At 35.0% G+C, this 21489-nt stretch overlaps 1 protein-coding gene across 1 annotated transcript in view; it reads right to left on the bottom strand.

The window, feature by feature from the left end:
* CUNH3orf67 (chromosome unknown C3orf67 homolog) overlaps positions 1–21489 on the bottom strand; it is an 86449-nt gene that overhangs the window by 9229 nt on the left and 55731 nt on the right. The window contains exons 14-15 of the mRNA XM_019473455.1: positions 16941–17144; positions 10771–10832 (exon numbers count right to left, since the gene is read on the bottom strand). Coding sequence (XP_019329000.1) covers positions 10771–10832; positions 16941–17144 — 266 coding nt within the window. The remainder of the gene's footprint in view (positions 1–10770; positions 10833–16940; positions 17145–21489) is intronic.

Below are 21489 nucleotides of genomic sequence, written 5' to 3'. Positions count from 1 at the left end.
AAAAAAATCTCATAACTGCTGATATCTTATTGGCCAAATTGCAGTAGAGAGTAAATATTGGCAGTTGATTGATAAACCTCTGAAAAGTGGGATTACAGTGGTAATTCTGATAGATGCTGTAGTCTAGCAGTCAAGACAGACTTTTCCACAATGAAGTATGCAGCTGCTTTTAGGAAGCAACTAAAGCATGTGTATGTGTGAGAGAGAGTGTATGAGTTAATTTAAAAAAAAAAAAATCCTGAAAAATTTGTAGATCTTGCCTAGAAGTTGAGCCCAGCATGGAGACAACCGGCAATATTCCGAGAAAAGCAGACTGTGGCCTGTGTTCCCATTTATTGTGTTTTTATTCTGAGTGAATAAAGAATATTCTTTTGGGGAACTTCTTTAAGAAGCTAGTTTATCTCCTTAAAACAGAAAAGCTAATCATGCATTCTGACTAATTAAAGGCACTCTATTTATGCTATCAATGCCTCCAGCTGTAATTAATACAATCAACATGCAATAAACTGTGTAGAGCTTTCCTGATAACAATGTGGCATGCTAAGTGCTGTCTTTGGACATTGTGAGTTGTGTTGCATGAAGGCTCAGAATAGCTTCCACACACATTCAAAGCATCGTGCACCTTTAATGCTTGCACTGCAATTCTTCATTATTCTGAAAGCTGTTCTCCATACCAAAACAGAATAAAAATGTTATATAATCTTGTTATGTTATGGTCTTTTAAAAAATACTTTCAAAAAGTAATTGTCATATATTGAAAAATCACACGATAGCTGAACTGTGATGGAAAGCAAAAGAATCTTTTGGACTTGTGAACATCATTTCCAGTTTTATGACAGTATGTTAAATTTGCAGAAAACGGCATCCATCAGTAAAATCTGTTGAGAAAATTAGTGATGCTTTATTAAGTAGCACTTACCAATGACAATGTATCAAAATTATTACCATCAACAGAAATCTGAAGAATCAGAGGGTTTTGATTTAAGTTTTACTGAACAACTTTGATACTTTGAATTTTTACAGATATTTTTGCTTTTAGTCTATCCTACTGGCTGGACTTAGAAAATGGCAAATCACTTAGTATAAAGATTTTTAACATTGCTGTGAATTGAGATAGCACACTTTATTGCATTTCTTTTGGATCAGATTTAATTTATGTTACTTAAATCAATGGGATCATTTAATCCACATTCTTAAAAAAATTAAAATGCTTCAAAGTTTTAGTACGGTTTTGTCCAACAATGTATACAGGAGTTAAAAGGAATATTCAGATTATTTGGTCAGCCTGGCAGGATACTTAAAAAATGTAAGGCAAGGGCTACATTATATCAAATGAGGGAATGAAAAAAACCATCAGTTTTGTATCATTAAGAACACATCAAATTGACAGACTATTAAGCATCTGGAGTACAATCAATAAAGAACACAAAAGATTATATTTAACTGCATGAACTACTTAGTAAATCTTTATGATTACTAGAGGAGAACTGGCTCATGCCTGACTGATAATAAGAGCAGCACATTTGCTGAACTATTTTTTACAGTGGATAATTTGACTAACTCTGTGGAGGGCCAAAGAATGCCAATGTATGAATCAAGAGTATAAAAATATTTTAAGGAAAAAAGGACCAGTTCTGGACATCTTGTGCAACTATCAACTAAAATCTCAGCACATACTTCTGTTGTATTAGTACTATTTAATACCATATGAAGCAAATTCTGCTGCAAATGCTCAAAGTGAGTAAATAATATCTTATCATGTTCCACTGAATGCAAAGTGCCAGCTCATATCAAAAGTATGGTTCAGTATAGCCTAAATATTCCATTCAGCTAAGATGAAGACCTAATTTTCTCACTTGTTGGGATTTTTAATTATATCTATTTAAGAAAGGTTGTTAGAGACTAACTCAATTCTTAGACAAATCGATAAAAAGTCACCTAGCTTTGTAACACCCCTCACCTATTCCCTCCTACAACTTTTTTGGAGCATGTATTACTTGTTAGGCTCCTCTAGATTAGCAAATCTGAATTTTCAATTATTTACATATCCACTGAACTTCATGCATATGTGTGACTTCATTAACTTACATCAGATTACCTATACACACCTATTTGGGTTCTGTTTTGTAATATATTAATGATGTATGCGTAATGGGAGTTTTTTTTTAATAGAAGCATTTCCATAGAAATAAAGCCTTCAATAATAGTTTCAGTAGTGAAGCAAGGACTTACGAAGGCTATTAACAATAAGATGTCTTTGTGTTATGTACAAAATGCAATCATATTTGAAAAAATGTTGAAATCAAATTTCAGGTCCTGCCACTATATATGTCTATAATAATTGTGAAGTCATCTTAGACTTAAATTGTCCATTATTGTATCTAAAATGCTTCAAACAATTTCAATGTTTGAACATTCTTAAAGTTCTTACATAAATATGCCATAAACCAAGAAACATTCAGTATTAATTTATACATCAATAACTGTTCAGTGCTACTCAGCTCCAGGTGGGAAAAACAGTATCTTTATACTGAGTGAGTATACAGATGATGATACACTACCAAAAGAATATAGAGTATACTTATACATACAAATCAAGGATTTTTGAATGCGTATTTTAATGAAAGTCTTGAAAAATAACATAAATATACATGTCCATATGACTTTGCATGAATTGAAAGCTCTATTTTAAAAAGAAATATCCTAAGTATTTAAGGGAAATCTGGCAATACGTTGGCGATTAAAAAAATGCAAGCCATGAGCTACATTGTATTATTCTCCTGGAGTGTTATTGTAGTTTCAAAATATCATTAAATCAGCACAAACCAACACTTATCATTTCCTGCACATTTTTCACAGTGAGCTGCATTCTGACTATGAGTAATCTGTTAATCTGTTCTTTGCCTCACAATCCGTCAAAGTGACAGATTCATTCCATCCCTAATACATAATATCTTCATTTACTGTATGCCTTACTGGAACTTTCTTTTTTTGCTAGCACTAAGATTTAGAAAATCACAAGCATATTTGCAGAGTGCCTTTTCCCTTCCTCCAGACCACTTCAGCAAGTCCAGCCTGCCAAATACCATACTTCTAATGGAGGCAGAGACACCTCCTTAAAAACTAAATTATTTAATTTTCAATGAATTAGTAACTAAAAAAGAGATCATAAAAAGTACAAGTGCAACTGTGCATGGAAGACTTGAATCTGCTCTTAAAGTCTTAAATGTGTAAATGAACTGGCTTATGGGTGCTAGATTAGGATAACAAAAGAGATGTGAATTCTACTTATTAAACAAGATATTTAGATAGTGCAAAGTGCTGTACAAGTGTGTACAGTATAATCACGCTGACTAGTGTTAGCTGAAAGTTTGATCTGTTAATGCTATCCTGTTTTTCTTTCAAAGTTCAAATGACAAATTTGTGCAGGTTATTAAAAATGTACACAGTCATCTACAGCAGTCTAAAAATATGAATGACCTGAATTTGGAGGTTTAACAGCTTAGTAATTAATATATTGTGCTATTTGGTCAATGTTTTGAAGTTAAATATATGAAACTTCTATCACAGCTTCTGTTATATGACAGTAACATTGGAATTTACTTAAAGACTAAACCTCTAGTTCATCACCATGTTAGCTTGCTGGCTAGATTATAGCCTCGATATTCAGTAGCAATATAAATGACACTAGTAGAGAAAACCAGTGTTTTATCATCTAATTCAGGTAAAATACTAGCCCTTTCTTCTTTGCTAGTTTTGATTCATTTATCAGAAGATCAGCTGTATAAATTGGAAGTAATGAATTTGCAAAGGTGTGTTAAAATTCCTTCATATTAATCTAATCTTAAGCAAGTAAATTCTAATAACTACATCAGATAGTCATTGACCAGTGAATCAAATGGATTTCCACATTTAATGAAGTGTCCATTAGGTAGGGTGTGCTTCCTTTTTTACATATTTTTAACTATTAAATAAACCATTCATTTTAAAAATTGTATTTTAATATTCCACCAGTTCAGAAAACACCTGAATCTAGTACCTAACGAGTCTTGTTGCAATTAAAATAATTCCTTTCTCCACAGCCAGCCACCAACAGCATCTTACTGTTCTGTGCATCCTGGATGTAGACTGCAGCCCATTTAACTTTTAATGGACGACATGGAGCCAGAGGGCTTTTAAAAATCAATGGAGAGACATGACTCAATGGAACACTAACTTTAATATTATCAAACTTGTTAAAGGTGATGCTGTTGAATGTTCCCTGACTGTGAAAAGTTTTCTTTTACAGAAAAGTAAAAAAAAAAAAAAGCACGTAAGAAAACTCTGACCTTTTAGTATATTAATGCAATGAATGGTACAGCATGAAGCTGGAAACTTAATCATTACCATAAAGAGAGAATGATGCTACCTCAGTTTAATCAACAACAAATGTAAAGTAACATAAAGGAATCAAAAACAACACTCTTGCACAAATGATACCGGAATAGCAGGGAAGGGCACTGTGGGCATTTGTGCCCTTGGAAACCCAGACAGTTTTGCTCTGTAAGAAAATGTTGTATGCGTGTGGGATATCGGTCAAGGAGCCTGATTTGTCTGTATTTAAATAAGCTTCCAGTTCAGAAGGAGGATGGAGAAATAAATATATATTTCCATAGATGGGGGGCTAGCTAGTGGTAGTAAGCTTTTTCTCTCCAGAAAAGGGAACACCACCACTGGTCGAAACCTATTTGGAAGCTTGCCCGCCCTGTGAACTACCCTAAAATCTCAAGGCTCTAAGATTTGTCAGAAGTTGGACTCAGACCTTAGATGCTAGCTTGTGGCTGACCCTTAGTGTATATGCTGCCACGTTTTCATGTTCTCAGATTCCCATACAAGGGAAAGCCATTTTTGGATTATTTTAACAAGCTTTTACGTGTTAGCCACTTGGTTCTCAAAAACCTTTCTGCAGCTAAGCTTTTTACCATCATGATTAAAAAATTTAACCTTTTCAATTAGATGTTTCCTGTGCCATTTGCTTCATTTGTCATGTTCTTTTTCATGCATATTATAGCCTGACAAATGCAGCAGAACTTTGCTAATTCAGATTAACGACTGGGACACCTATTGCAAATTACTCTATTTTGTGGATGAGTAAAGTAACTGAACAATACAATGAAAAACCAAAGTACATTTTGTGATACATTGTTCTTGTTCACTTATTTTGACAACTGTTTTGTAATTTTATAATACTTCATAATGTAATATTGTCTGTTTTGCAGAAGTAATGGAGTTGTATGACTTTGATCTTGTAATGAATCATAAAAATAAATACGCTTCTTTGTTTGCAAAACTCAATCTTTAAATTTGCTTCTTAACTTTAAGTTATTCTGCTATTTAAGCCTTTCCTTGGAAACACAGGAGACAAAGACCTTTTGTGTCTGAATTTCACAGCATGCATGTTGGAGAAGTTCTGGTGTAGTGCAAATAAATGTTATAACTACAATCCTTCTTTTACTGCACCATTTTGTAGGTGAGTTTAATCTTACTGAATCTCTCAATGGTATAGTAACACATGCATGAGCTATTGGAATGTTTAGTTTTCATCTGGGACAGATGAGAGTACTTGAATGGTAGTCTCAAAGCTGAACATACTGTTAATACTTGAGAGTTTGCAGTGGATGTGTTTTTGTGTTAGAATCATTGATATATTACGCAAACTTCAGGTGGCATGATAACGGCAACATTTATGGCAACAATAGGTTCTAAAAAGAGACTTCTGTAGCATAAACTTTTAAAGAAAGTGAAAGAAATAATTTATTTCCTAAAATCAATAGAGAGTGGTCAGTTATGCATAGAAAGAGGTGTTCATTATATTTAACTAATTTACCAGAATTTTACTAATAATCAAGTTTGAAAAGAAGTCAACATGTATTTAAACATGTTTATCTATTTCATGATCAATTATCTGGACTACTGTGCGTACATATCATTACAAAAAATAAGAAAATCACATTGTTTGATAAAGTAGTAATTAAAGATATGGGTTCTGCTTTTTTCATCTTATGGTAAAACCTACAACTTCTTCTGGGAAGTGTATAGTTATTGTCCTCCTCAAACATGTTAATCTGCAAGTCAATGAAATATTTCTTTTGTGATGATAAATGTTACAGATTTGAGATTTATCATAATTGGAGAGATACCTTTACCAAAAAAGGGAAGAAAAAGTTGTTAGTTTTTTTGGGTTGGGTTTTTTTTTTGGACTCTAGAGGAAAGAAGAATGATGATATCCTGATCAGTCCAATGTAACACATGTAGGTTACAATGACAAGACAGCTTGCTTTAGTCAGCCTGTACCAAGCCCACGTGAAGTGAGATCAGTGACTATTAATCATTTGTCAAAGACTGCAGGCCCTTATCAGCCAATTATAGATGCAAGAAACTTTGTATCACATCCACAAGTGGCAAAGCTACAAAGGATTTAAACCACAGTACAGTGGTGACACTTTTTATAGATAAAACATAAATCTAGACAAAATGCTGGCCTGAATTGCATCATATTTCCATTTAGCAATTTTAGTAAACACTTCAAAATATCACTGGTTTTCCTTAACATTTTAGGGACCTTGTATGCTCCTTAGTTTTAAGAGGTTTCTTTTTTATTCACAACAAACCCACTGATGGAATCTAATTTAAACACAAAAAAAATCCCACTGAAGAAGCAACTGACTTGCATGTACAGAGCAGATAAATCTAGCTTATTTTACAAGTTAGCTACTGGACTGGCTTGAGGATGGTCCTGAATCCTACCACTTCAGAGCAACTGTAATACTCACTTTTCATAGCAAAACCTATGGAGATAATAATGTCCATGGTTGCAGGTCAGAAGGTCATGAAGAAGAACAAGACTCTCAGTATCAGCGAGGAGGCTTAAGACTCTCCTCCTGTTCCCACATTGGGTCATGATCATCCATCAGGTGGGGTGAATTCCAACACATAGGGCTGAATGGGTAGGGTACGCTATATACTGATGCATATAACACTTTCACATACCAGCCTGACAAGCATGAGCTTCGAGCAGTGCAGAGGAGATAGACGTGGAGCTAACAAGGGAGTACAGTTTTATTTACTCCTGGTAATTCTGTGCAGGTAACCCTGACAAAGCCCACAGCAGAGGCACAGACAATACTTCAAAAGATCATTTTCATTGACTGATACACTAATTAACTTCTGCAGGTTTCAACCACCCTTGAAAAAGCTGTTAGCCCCACATATATGGAGTAGTTTGGGGAGGCTGTTGATTTTAGAGCTGTTAACATATGAAACCCACCAGCCATTAATAGGGACAACAAATTAAACTTCAGTTTAACAATTATTTTCATTTGTGAATGAAACAGCTTGATCACTAGTTCTTTGGTTTGAGACCACTGCTCAATAGACTTTCTCATAACATGATGCCTGTGCTGATCTTGTATTCTCAGCTATAGTCTAAATCAGACATTTACTGTCATCAAATTTCTGTACCCACAAATCACGATGGGAATACAATATTTTAACAGGTAGAGTTAAACATCTAGGAAAAACCTAACTGGAAATTTGGCTGTGTACATTTTGTATGAAATTGCTTAAGTAAAATATACGTCTTGTGAAAGGATACCCAATGAAATACTGAAATATTTGTGTCCTACTTTAGTGTGGTTTCTGGGGAACAGCTGTTTGAACTTCAGAGGAACAAATTTTATTTGGTAGCTTGGGAAGAGTTGAGTAGGATGCCAAGAGAGGATCTGGTAAGGCAATGCTTACAAAGATAGGTTTCAACTTATAAAAAACCCCTCTCTCAAAGATGGAAAAATCAGCTTTTATCAGAAATGAATTTTCTGCAGAGCATTTGTAGAAGTTCAGAAAATATATTCATAAGATTAGGCTCAAGTGATCTTTTTCAGACAGCAGCTCCACATTTTGCAGTTCAGTATGGCTGAAATTCCTCTAGAATATTTACTTTCTTTCAGGATTTCCTTTAATGAAACTTCCAAACCTTCTATGACACACAAGTATTTTGGAGGACAAAAGCTTACTAAGTAGATGCAGGGTACATAGTAATTTCCAGCCCCTGCACTGGAGGAAGAAGTTACATAGATAGTTACAGCTTCCTATTTGAAGAGGAGAGTGCAATTCTGAAGTTCAGCTAGAACCATACAGCACAACAGTCAGTGGGAAGTGCATAGCTAAGGCTTGCAACAACTGCGCATCATCTTGTTCATCTGGCTCTGTAGCCTCTGCAATCAGACTGTCTCCTTTCATTAACTGGTTCTACGCCTTGCAAAGCAGCATGATGTGGAGGTCATTTGTATTGCAGCAGCAATATTCTTGGCAGACTTATGACCTTTACCCAGTGGAACCAATGGAAAATGAGTCTAGCTGGGTCTTTTTATTGACTGCATTTCCATTATCTTCACAGGTGCTTTCTTTCCTGGCTTGTTCTTTTATCTTATGGACAGAAGCTACATTTACTGGACAATAGCTTCCACATTGCTCTTTTCATTTCCCAGAAAATATCACTACAACACTTTTTAAAGTTACTTGAGACCTGTCAAATTCTTTACCACTCTTTACAACAAACTATTCGTTGTTTCAGTTAGTGCATCACGTAACTGTCATCATGCCATGGCATTTATACCCGCTCATCTACATAGGATATATCAATTTTTCAAATATTCTATGTATTCCCCTACACCGCTACAGTAGGCTTACAAAGACTTAGACATTTCCCAGTTGCTCACACATTACTTGTTAAAATTGGCTTTACAAACAGTTTAGGAACTAAGTTATAGAATTACCATTAATTTTATCTTCCTCTCATTTAGGTACACACTCTCTGTGAAAAACATTACAGAGTTTTCCATCATAAATGAAAGGTAATGATGTGAATAATGGTATTCAAGTCACATCATCTCCAGTTTTTATATCATGATGCAAACTGACCTCATAATTTTGTCATCTTCTGTATTTACAGCCCAATAATGCTTTTCTGGCAGTTCACAAGGGCTATTGAATTTATGAGGCACTTCCAAGTTAGGTATTTTACAAATACTTTGCCTGCATTTCTCAAAAATGATTTCTAGAGAAATTTAAGTCTACTGTGTGTACTGGATTAAAATAGCGTAAGAACTAAGTCGTAATTTATACTATTTTGTTTTAAATTTTATTATATGGAAATACAAGTTTTCATTGTTGATCATATTAACTTGATGTGATGAAACGCTTTATTTTTACAGATAATGGTGTTTATTCTGTTTTTCAGTATATAAAATGTACCGAGTTCCAAATTGCTTTAGCACATACATAAAAATAACTTAATAAAACCTGACTCAACCAATGTACGGGCAAAAAGAAGACAAACAACGTAGCTTGCACTAAAATATAGGCAATTCTAAGGCCAGCAGAATTATGAAATTGATTCTGGAATAAAGAGTCCTCGACAAAGTGTCAGTCACAACGTACCTGATATCTTACTCTGTGGACTACAGTCAAGTGTCACTGTCCATTTCATTCATTGTAACAATTCATAAGGACAGAGATAGTTCCTTTGATAACCAGCACCCAAGGCAGAGTGGTTTTCTAGACCAACATGAGCACTTTGATTTACATATGAAAGGGAACAGGAATCCAGGATTATACTTTAACTCCAGTAATATTGCGTGCACTAGGAAACATATGGCTGCATGTTGCAATAACTGATGCATCTGGGTGAACTTGCACAGCAAGTTTCATAGTGTTCACTTCATAAAATCTAACAAGAAGATAATAAAAATGTGGATGGCAAGCGAGACAAGTGACTGAAAACATCTGTGTGAGGAGAAATGCGTATTATCCTGCACAACTGACTGGCAGTGCACTATCATAAAACATTTCAGACTGTTGATAAAAGATAAAGAAGTTGGATCTGAAATGTCCTCTCCTCCTACCCTTCCCAACACACATACATTTTCCAGTTAAAACTTGGACAAGCAAAATCCACATTAATAGCACAAAGTGAAAATGAAACAGGACTACTTCCTAAAATAAGTATGCTTCTTGTTCAGGCTGTTAAAAAATTGACAAAGTGATGTTGGGGTTTCACAGGTACAAGGCAGTTCTGAAACTGGACAATTAATTTTGATTGTCTCAATTTGATTATTTCTCCCTAGCCACCCTCTCCCCTTGTCTTCAAATCCCCATCTCACCTTAAAGTCACAGGGATTTTGCTGCTGATTCTAAACAAAACAGATCAAGCTGAAAACTTGACAGCCAAAACACGTAGACAGGATCCCTTTGAACTATCCTACAGCGCTGTAACACCCTCTTCCTGACTGGGCTATCTATTGAAAAGTCCCGTCTAAATAAGTAACATTAAAATCTTTTGTAACAAATAGATTCCCTGACACCTACAGTCACGTACAGAATTCTAGTACTAAGTCTTCAAAGCAGAGAGGAAGAGAGGGAGAAAGAGATAGGTGTATGTATGTCAGATGAGGAAGATTTGCCGAATCATGCATCAAAGCAGGTGTAGGAGCAAGGCCTATGTCAGTTACTTTAAATACACAGTGGTACATCCAGAACATGCAGAATTCAGTTCTGCATTCCAGGACAACACAGACATACTGCAGACAATGACTAAAACGAGCAATAGTAAAGCCCTCTGAGACGAGGCTGCAATTGAAAAGAGATTTAAGATTAAATCAAAGAATGTCACATTTAATATTCAGAACACTCTTAACTGAATCCTTACTGCCTAGGCTATAACTGGAATCTTACCGTGGGTTGGAATGAGAAAGTGGGCTCATTTCTTTCTGATAGTGATGCTCCTGACTGATGGGCTACGGAAAACAAAAAATAATAGTGAGAAAATAACTTCGCAAATATTCTTTCAGAATGTTTAGAAGTATGTAAGAGATCTTTTATGAGCGTACACATTTGCAGCTTCTGACAGTAGAATTTTACAGTCTTTTTTTCTTATCTGTGAAATTTAAAAGGGATATATTCAGATCCTAACTGTGCAAAAGTACAACTTAACAGATGATTCTTGTCTGGGTGGAAATACATATGAATTAAGGAGTCAACCACATGGTCATTTCTCTACTGCCTGTGTGGGGACAGAGTCAGGAAACAGAGAGGGAAGGGTGGCCAAGTCTTGTCTGATAGAACAGTCTGGACTGTACGTGTATAGGAAGCATGGTGCAGGGATTCTTAGTTGGATCTGTGCAGAACCAGCCATTCTTAAGACTAGACAACCCTGAGCCAGAGCTAATGGGGCTGGCAGACATGATTCCTCTCTCTCAGAAGCACCATTAACAGCAATCTTAGCAGTCCCAAATGAAGTTTGCTGAAGCACATACGCTTCTCTATGGCACTGCCAATTTGAAACCTGGATTAAGCTGTTCATGAATAGCTAACGGTGGACTGTATGAATATTCATACAAAATATGATGATTTTCCACAGTCTTCAAATCTTACCTACCCATTGTAAGAATGTGCCCCAAAGGTTTTATACTACATTTGGTTTATGGCATTAAAAACAGTTATTTGCAAGAAAGATCAATATTCATAAACTGGTATAAAAATTCAAGAATCTTAAAATTCAGAAATACATTTTCTCTCAGTATGTATGTAGTGCTCCCAGAAGAGACCCCCCCCTTGCCATTATCACACACCTCAAAAGCAGTTCTAAAAAATCACTGAAGCAAATGCAAAAGAAGTGAAAATACAAGCATACATTAACAATACTTGTACATTTTACTACATGAAATGCTAAAAATAAATACTAAGCATTATGAAAGCAATATTTTTTTTTTTTCAGAAATCAATATAAAAATGAGTATGTTCTCATGGTTTCAGGAAGTAGGGAGGGATGTTGTAAAATATATGTTCAGGATGAATGACATCCTAATTACTGCCAGATATGAGCTACTGCCTGGTGGTGGATAGTTGCAATTCCCAAATGATGGCTAGTGGAAGACTGAGGATGAGATAGAAAGTGAATTAGTCAGTCTATGAACCAGAGTATCTGTCTAAATAATTTTTAGTCTTATTTCACAGTAAAGAATAGTCTGCCTCAGTTTTGCAATTTGACTTGATGTGAACAGATCCCTCCAGGGGTTGTCAAACTGAGCTCTCTGTTGGAATAATTCTGAGTTTAAATATCACTCCTCTTGTCTGTCAGACTTCAGTTCTGCCAGATCATTTTTGTGTTAAGTGCCTTTCTTTTCTGAATCATTACAAAGGAGGACAGAAGACCTTCCACAAATTAGGTATGAACCTGGAAGTACCCCTGTCAGATATTTTGCAGATCAAGGCCTATGTGACTGAATTTATATTTAGGAAGTTGCTTGGGGAACAAGTAATCTTTCTTCTCTGTGAGTACTCCTTACTCGAAAGACAGGTCTTAGTGGTGAGCGTATGTTGGAATCTGCTCATGGAGCACTATACCACTACAAGCTTCTAGGATATATCAATGAGCAGTCTAGGAGAATCTTCCTTCTCTGCATTTCTGACTGAGAATCAGGGACCATATGCAAGAAGATATCCTGAATTCTCTTCATATATGATCTTGCTCCAGAATGTTTGTGTTATATCTGAAGCGGTGTCTGAAGTGTGGACTCGGCTATCTAAGAATGGGCCAATTCCCTGACAGGGCAGGAAGGTCTTACTGGATCTCTAGAACAAAGCAAGGCATTTAAGCAGAAATATTTTGTAAGCTTTGCAACTTTTCTTGGATAATTTGTATATGTGTGGGTATAAACACGTTACACTCTGCAATATACAGAACTGTGTCTTTCATATTGTTGCAAAGCTAACATGGAATTTCATAGACCTTAAGATTTAAGAAAACATTCAGGTAAGACACAGTCAAATAAAGTCTTTTAAAATATTTAGTTCCACGTACACATATTATTTATTTGTCACTGTGCCCCACACACATTTTACAAGGGTTTACAATTCTCCTTCAAAGTAAATCCATTTTAAAATAGAAGTTTTCCATATTTATAACTGACAGCAAAGCTGGGTAATGTATAATATTCAAAGCTATTTTATTCCTTTTTGGCTCTCATAGTTTACAGCAGCTGCTAAACAACTTACATTTCAACGATTCCTCCTGACAGCATATATTCAGTTCTTGGTAAACTATCATACGTTGTAAAATATAGTTTTCATATATCTGTTTTATAGTTGTTTAAGGACATCTGTTCTAACTGCAACTTAGCAATATGATTGATCTATGTGCCTTCACATTCAGAAGGGTTTCTGAGCTTCATTAGTCAGTAACATGAGAATTTTCAGTGAATCTGGAAATCAGACTAACAATGGCAAGTGATGGAAAAAATAAACCCACTAAAATGTTTTATATATAAAACACTACTTTGATGCATAAGTTCACTATCTAACATGATTATATCCTGCCCTTGCCTTGCAAAACATCATAGGTATTTAAAAATGAAAGATACACAAAAAGCTGCCTTCTGGTGGTGCTGTTGCCATAGATTCCACTAAAGGACAAAAATGTTGTATAAAATGAAGGAAAATTTGGAATAAAAATACTCCTTACTTATCTTGGAAGAACATAAGAGAAAGCAATAGATACTACTGATTTAAATAATCAGAAAGCTACAACCTGGAAACACATGTAAGCATGAAAGTTTAATCATGACAAGAATTTCAAGCTGTCCTTAATTTCTCTAACTACAATACAAGGATTATTTCTATTTCTTTTCTATATACTGCACTGCTAAAATCATTTGCCTACGCAACTGGAAGATGGCTACAGATACATACAAACTTTTCTGCAGTTTGTACATCTGATTTTGGAAGGATTGATCATTTGCAAATTCTTTTGACTCAACTCAAATGATAGTAGTACTAAAGATCGGTGACATAAAAACAAATTTGCTTTTATTCTACACATTTTTTGCATAATATATATATAAGGAATAAATACATATATAAGAAACACTTATTGGTAAAAACTGGAAGCTGAAGAAACAATGGTTTTACTCATTTTAGGTCTTACACCAAGTCATGCATGGCAGAAGACTGAAATCCACTAGCAACAACCTTCGAACGTGTTCTAATGACTCCAGCTAGGCTGATTTTGATCTCTCAGTTATGTAGACTACCTATGCATAGAGTAACACATTTACTGCACATGAGAATGCTATGTGTGGGGATTCACTGAAAACAACTATATGAAATTATCTGATAGATTACAGATTTGAAAGCCAGAGGGAAGAATTAGATCAACTCATGACCACATGTATGTCACAGGCTATTAAACTGTAGCTCACCAATAAAAAACACTGAACATCATCAGGTCTAGAACTGAATGAACTGTGAAGTGGGTCCCTCTGAATATATTCGACTCACAGATATTTCCCTGCTGACTGCTTTTGATATTTGTCAGTTGACCAGTTCTAAATTCATTCAGGGTGTGCTCTATCAATATTGCATGCTGCTCATTTTTAAACAAGTATTTACAATGGTCTTAGTATGTTACATCTAAGCAGTTCTCTTATCAATTGTAACTTCATCAAGAAAAACAGATTTTTTTTGAACAGGACATTTTTTCTATAAAACGATCTTGACTATCATTAACCATATTACCACCCTTTAAATCTGTTAACCGAATCCCACACCAGATTTTTCACTGTTTTGACAATGTTATCAGACTAACTGGCCTACATTAACTTTTTCATTTCAGCTACCCATTTGAATACTGGCATAGCATCACTCTGCTCAGTCTTCTGAAATGTTGTAAGCATATAAAAATATACTCAAATTTAACACCAGCATACCAAAAATGCCCCCAATTACTCTTTTAAAGCTTCTGTGATAAACAACTTGGGATGATTAAATAATCACCTTCCCTAATAAATGTTGTTTATAACCTTCTTAGATACTAAAGGTCTAGAAAATGAATTATCACCCTCACATAACTACTCTGCATTTTTCCAACTATTGGAACACAATTACATCAAGCAGTTAAACACACAAGTCCATACTCCAAAAACTTGTACCACATCTATGAATAGCTGGTGCTGTGGCAGCTATCTCAGAAAGGAAAACAGAATCAATAGATGCTGTGGACTAAGCGACATTTTACTGGTACAGAGAGTCTATTTGCGTAAAGGCAGAGGTATACGGGTAAGGAAGACCACGGAAGCTGAATTTCAGCACTAAGTGGTTAGTCCTTATCTGAGAAAGATTAGGTTTGCTTTCTAAATTACCTCTTCCTGGAAATGAAGTTCTTGCCATTAAATCTTAAAACCTCAGTGCCCACCTTGCAAGACGCAGAGGAGAAACCTGACAAGGCTGTATGTGTAAGACACGCCAACACTTCACTCAACTGACTGAAATTTGAAAAACTTCTCTCTCAAAGACTAATATGTTGCCTTTTACGCTTGATTTATGTAGAGAAAGATGGCCACAAAGGACTATTATGAAAAACTACAGCTATATTAAATTACCATTTAAATGACTAACTTGTTATATCTAAACACTTTTTTAGACTGATGCTATTAGTCTGATGCTACAGAAGCTGATCAAGGCAGTAAGATCAAAGAACTGTCTTTGCAATCACATTGTGCTTCGCTGAATACTGGATCAGTACATTTTACTTTAAAAGTTCATTTTGTTTTAGTCATGTAATTTGTATTAACCAAACCTGACATGTCTAAATATTCTTATAAATTTCCTTATAATCAAACTACTCAAAAATTAATGAGACTGCTATTCTCTTTATTTGTTCATTTGTCCAGTCTTGCAGATTTACACCATGTTTGAGTCTATTTAGCGAGTACTGAGAAAACGCATTGGAAATATGACGAAATCAACTAAATGTGTAATGTTGACATATTTCAAATACTTAAAACCAACTAATGTTTCTCTGACATCCTGCAAAATATTACTCTGTCAACCAAGTTCTTATTTGTACAATTACCCACTTATCGATACATCTCTTCTCATTTGAAACCTTCATCTACCAGTGTACCACAAAGTTCCAACACTGTGTTGATCGTTCACTAGGGAAGTTTGCTACTACAGGCCTCTATTTGAGCCCTATAGATCCCTGAAGGTAATTTGCATGTAACATTTTAGAGCATTTACTCTACAATAGTTTATATTGGGGTAACACAGCAGTGTTTACTCTTCTAACATTGGATCTGCCTCTGAGAGTTGTGTTGTGTGCTTTACTTAAGCCACATTCATTGTTTATTATTGATTCACCTATAATAAAACTATGTTGCTGAGATATAAATGGAGTATGAGGTTATCTAGTTTTACAGCAGCTCCTGCAAGTACCTTTATATAGTTGCTGAAGTGTTAGTGACTTCATACACTCAATACTCTTCGGTGGAGTGTAACAAATACTCCTCTGCCTCTTATAACAGTACTCTGTCACATAGTGCAGCTGTGTGTGATTTTGTACCACTTTGTACCAGGACAAATAAGGATTCAAGGTGTGAAATACAGAAGGATCACATTCTAAGCACTCAGAACGACTGCAGCTTTATGCCGCTGTTCTGCTTCAGTCCTTTAAACAGTTAGCTTTTCAGTAATGAGTCTTTATCATTCTAAGAAGCAATTATTTTCCATTACTCACTCTGGGTTTCATTCATTTTGGAACTATTTTTAAGTACTATATCACACACCTGCAGGTTGTCAGCCACTATTGTGACAAGCTGTACAGCCTACATGATTATTCAGGATTCTAGGAAGGAATATGTGTAATAGATTTGCTCTTTGTCCATGGTGGTACCACAGAACCTGCTGGAAGTGTGTGTGTTTTGGTTGCGTGTTTTACTTGATAAGTTCTAAAAAACATTTGGTAATGATACCTTAAATTTCAAAGCTAATAAAAGAAATTTTAATATTCAAGAATCCTGAATCTCAGAATTGATAGAATAGAGAAAATACCGTGGGTTTAGACTTACTGGTGGGAAACAAGAGTTCCAGGTTGCTGTATCATCACTGCTTGTACTTATGCTAACATTGCAGTTGTCTATCTGTGATGCGCTCAGCCCATGTGAGATCCCAGTATCCCTTAATTCTTCATTTTGTTGTCTCTTCATGCTAGCCAGCATCTGTAGTTCAGATGAACTCAGTCTATTTGACTGGTAATTTTTCCAGTCATACTCCTGTGAAATAAAATGGAAAAGTCAACAATATAGACAGGATCATGGAACAGAATATATGAATGAAACAGATACCTTGGAGAATGTCTAGAGGAATCTTCAAGAAGCTACAATACTAAAAGAAAAACAAAATGTTTACTACAAAAGATTAGTTAACAGATTTCTGTTCAGCTATGAAGATCAAGCATATTTACACATAATTACAGGAAGGAAGACGAACACAAACACTGTTATGGATGGCAGTTTGGATCCAGGGTGTTTGGTGAAGTTGCTGTTCCACTGCAATTAAAAACAGAAGATAAAAGCAGGCTTTCAGAACTTCAAAACTCCAGCAGCTAAAATTGCTTAAGCATTAAATGCAAATCCTGAAATGAACCCAATCACACAGTTATCATAGTATCATAAACACCATCAACATAACATTTAGTTATTTGTCAAGCGCAGCATAAAATTTCTCTGGAAAGCTACACATGTCAGCACTAAATTTTAAAAGTTATTTTGGTAACTTGCTAGCATATACGTTTTAAAATAAACATCACTGTATTTTCATTTTCCTTTATATTCATTGGTTGAATTGTTAGTGTAACTCTAATCGTTATATCAAACTTGATCCACAGGCCAAAAGCTAAAAACATGTATTAACTATTTTGCAGTTTGTACTTATGCCTCACACAAAACCTCATGATAAGATTATTTACGTTCACCCAACCTGCTGTGGCATTATCTTTGTTTAAAGAACTCCTTCTTTAAGAAAAACTGTCCCTTTTTTAAAGGGTCCACATAGATTGCTGTTTCACAAAGGAACAGGTCTAATACTTGAGGCCTCTAGTTTTGATTCTGAATGGAATTACAAAGCATTTCTGCTTGAAAAGCGAATCCAAGTAGTGACCAGGACTTCAGAGGATTTAGATCACTGGAATATGGCCAGTGGACTGCAAGACACTACGTAACACTATCCCAGAGGGACAGTGCTTTGATTCTAGTGAAGAGAAAGGGGCTTTTAGACCAGGAATTTATCATGCTCCTGGCAGAAGAGGCAATCTCACAGTCTGTTTTGCTGTGGGGAGGTACAGTGTAACTGAAGACCTCAAGAACACAAGCAAGTCAGCAGTACTAGTGATATGAACATTGCTAGCTTTTCCTGCTATGAAATCCAGTGTGTAATATTTCAGTGTGTCTTCTGGGAGTACAAAAGCCACCTTACAAAGACACACTGAAATACTACACACTGGAATTATTACAACAACCTCCTCTGCTTTCTTCCTATGTATACAAGACATATCTAAGTCTTTTGTGTGGATTATAATCATGAATTGGTCACACCTGAGACATAGGAAAACTTGAACTGCAGCTTTATCTTAGTAAGAGAAATAGTACAGGAACGTTCAATACCTTCAGGCTATGACATCACACAAACACAACATTTGCTTTTAAAAACACTCATGAATATATGCAAGTGATTACTAAAATATTATATAGGTTCAATTATTCAGCTCCACAGAGGTATGATGCAAACAGCCCACAAAAGATGTTATATATTGGACATTGATTTCCTTATTTTAAGAAAATTGTGCAAAAAGATATGTATATATCCTAGATTTTCATGTATATTGCTTAGTATCTCACATGCAAAGTGCACACTTTCACTAGAAAGATTATATGACAACACTGCTGAAAAAGAAGGTTCTTTTCAGTGACACAGTACTTTTTTCTGTTTTACGGAGTTCCATATACCTTAATAAAACTATATTTTCTGTGAATCAGAAAAGCATTATTGTCCATCTGATCCCCTTTCCTGCCAGCTTTTTTTGTCCTTGGGATCAGAGCAAAGCCAGATAATGAAGGATACCACATTACTTATTTCCCCTCCAGAAGTTTCACTGGGGATATGCTCATAGATTCATTCACAGTGCTGAACTCCAAGTATAGGATGTGCAATACAATGCACACTGGAAGGGAATTTTGGATCGAGGACAGATGGAGAAACCCTTCCTTATTAATGATACATGTAATGGCATCATGCAATGTACAGAACCTTAATTCAGCTCAAGCTCTAGAATATTTTACTATGTATTTGCAAAAATAGTTTTAGAATATAAAAACATGTAGCATATTTTTATTTCCTCATGGGTGCCATAAAAGAAATCAACAGTTATTATCTCAATAATATGTAAAGTAATACTTCCTATTTTAATTCTAGTTAAGAAATTAAGTACCATTCAGTAAAGATTGCTGCCCAACATTAACTTTTTGGGAGTAGCAACTCCATCATATATTTTAGACATTTCATTCAGACTACCATGATATTAGATTTCACTTAAAACCATCCATTGCAAATAACCAGTCAAAAAGAAAATTAGCACTGAAATAAAGTAAACTACCTTTGATGGGAAGTGTGCCTGCAAGCTGACAATCAGCAGGTAAATATATCACATAAAACAGGATTTATGACTGAAGGGCGCTCACATGGAAACAGTTGCATGTGCAAGTATGCAAATCTTTAGAATTAATTGTCTTTTTCACAAAGCCTATTGCAAACATTTTTGATTTTTTACTATGTATCTCAAATTCTTAAGTCAAATGTCTTTGCACAGATTTTTCCTACGGAATCACCTCAAGCACTCAGAGGCTACTTTTTGGCTCAGATAAATGCATTTTGTACGAGGTATAAGATGACAGAAGCTGTTAACACAGCTGCCACCCCTTTTTTACCTCTGGCTTTTGAAGTCCAAGCTTCATTCCTGAATAGCGTGATTATTACTACCATTTTTAATCCTAAAATAATACATGATGTTTTCTCTAGACCCTTACTGAACATACGTTATTAGCTCAGTTACTATTAGTTATTTGTTTACTTCATATGAGGCTTGCTATGTTACGTCTGGAAAGTCTGCTTTGCTCTGATGTATTAGTATTCTACCAGATCTACAGCTGCTATAACTTTTATTGATCTTACTGAAGATACTGATTTCCTGTTAATTTTCCCCTATAGAAGCCTTCTGCATTTATTTGATTATTATGAGAAGCTTTGGCCTATCCTTCTTACCTCATATAAGAAGCAATTGGCATGCCGTCATTAAAATGACAGCATGAAATAGTGCTATGCAGAATAAAAGCACTAAGCATCGAAAGAACATTTTTCTTATTCTCTTTTTAATAAAGGCAAAACATTGCCCAACCCTGCTTGTCTTTTCCTTTACGTCTATGAAGAAAGATGCACAGATTTTTGGAATTTTTACAAAACAATTCAAAACATTTGTCGTTTTTTTCTCCCCAGCTTATTTCAAATCGTCATTCTGTTTTCTTTTCTAGTAATGGTCTCACCCTAGAAATACTATACTCCGAAAGGAAAACAGATGTCATGACAGTTTTCTGTGTTAAACTTCCTGTACAATAAATTCCTTGTAATAAAGGAGAAATAGTTTGGACTATTTATTCTGTAGCTTCAGAGGACTACTACAAAAAAGCCTCTTCACAAATTTTATATTGTCTTAGCCAATTTTCAAAGAGAGAATTTGAAAACTGAATTTAAGTTCACTTTGTAATTTAGGAGAAACTTTTGATGTAAGTAATTTTGCAATACTCACAAATTTGTCTAAAATTAATATTTCATTTAGTAAATAAAAGCTTTTCTTGTCTTTTTGCATATCCTCCCCTTATGATAAAATATTTCTATTAAGCGCTTAAAACTTTAGATTGACAAAACCTGTTGTTTAAAGAATTTTTTTCATATATAATGACATTTGCATTCTTCTAGGTTCAAATGATTTATTCAGAATTGTTTGAATGTAGTTATACATGTGGAAAACTTTACCAGCTATCTACGTGCTTGCAATATTACCCAGAGGGCTGTACTTCTTTCCTAATTAAAAATATTTGAACTTAATAGAGAACTCTTAAAACATGAATAAAACATTGCAAGCAACCAGGTCCTTAAAGTGTATTAAGTAGTTAGCGAATCAACTGCAGGAAGAATTGGTTAAGCATTTTTTCTCTTTACCAGTCCTCCATATGAGCAGATTAGAAGAGAATACTTCTCTGTAAACTCTCACTCGAATACCCTTTCATATGAAACTATCCTTTCATACATAATTCTTAAAACAATGAACAGTGTTTCAAAATGGAAATAAAATAATTACATGCCCACAGCCAACAAAAAAACTACAGTATTGTCTCACTGTAGTTAACAATATTATAAGTCAGCACTTCTTTTCTTGAAACTTGTGGGGACCTAGAATACTAGTTTCTTCCTGCAAAACTGCTCCAGCAGATACAAAAAAGCTTTACATACGTACGTGGTCAGAAAAAGGCCACATTCAAATAGCTTATTATATTAATTTTAAAATTA

The sequence above is a fragment of the Aptenodytes forsteri genome, unplaced genomic scaffold, assembly GCF_000699145.1.
Source record: "Aptenodytes forsteri isolate BGI_AS27 unplaced genomic scaffold, ASM69914v1 Scaffold53, whole genome shotgun sequence".
Lineage (NCBI taxonomy): Eukaryota > Metazoa > Chordata > Aves > Sphenisciformes > Spheniscidae > Aptenodytes > Aptenodytes forsteri.
The sequence above is the reverse complement of the archived record's forward strand: the minus strand, read 5'-3'. Positions and strand labels throughout refer to the sequence as shown.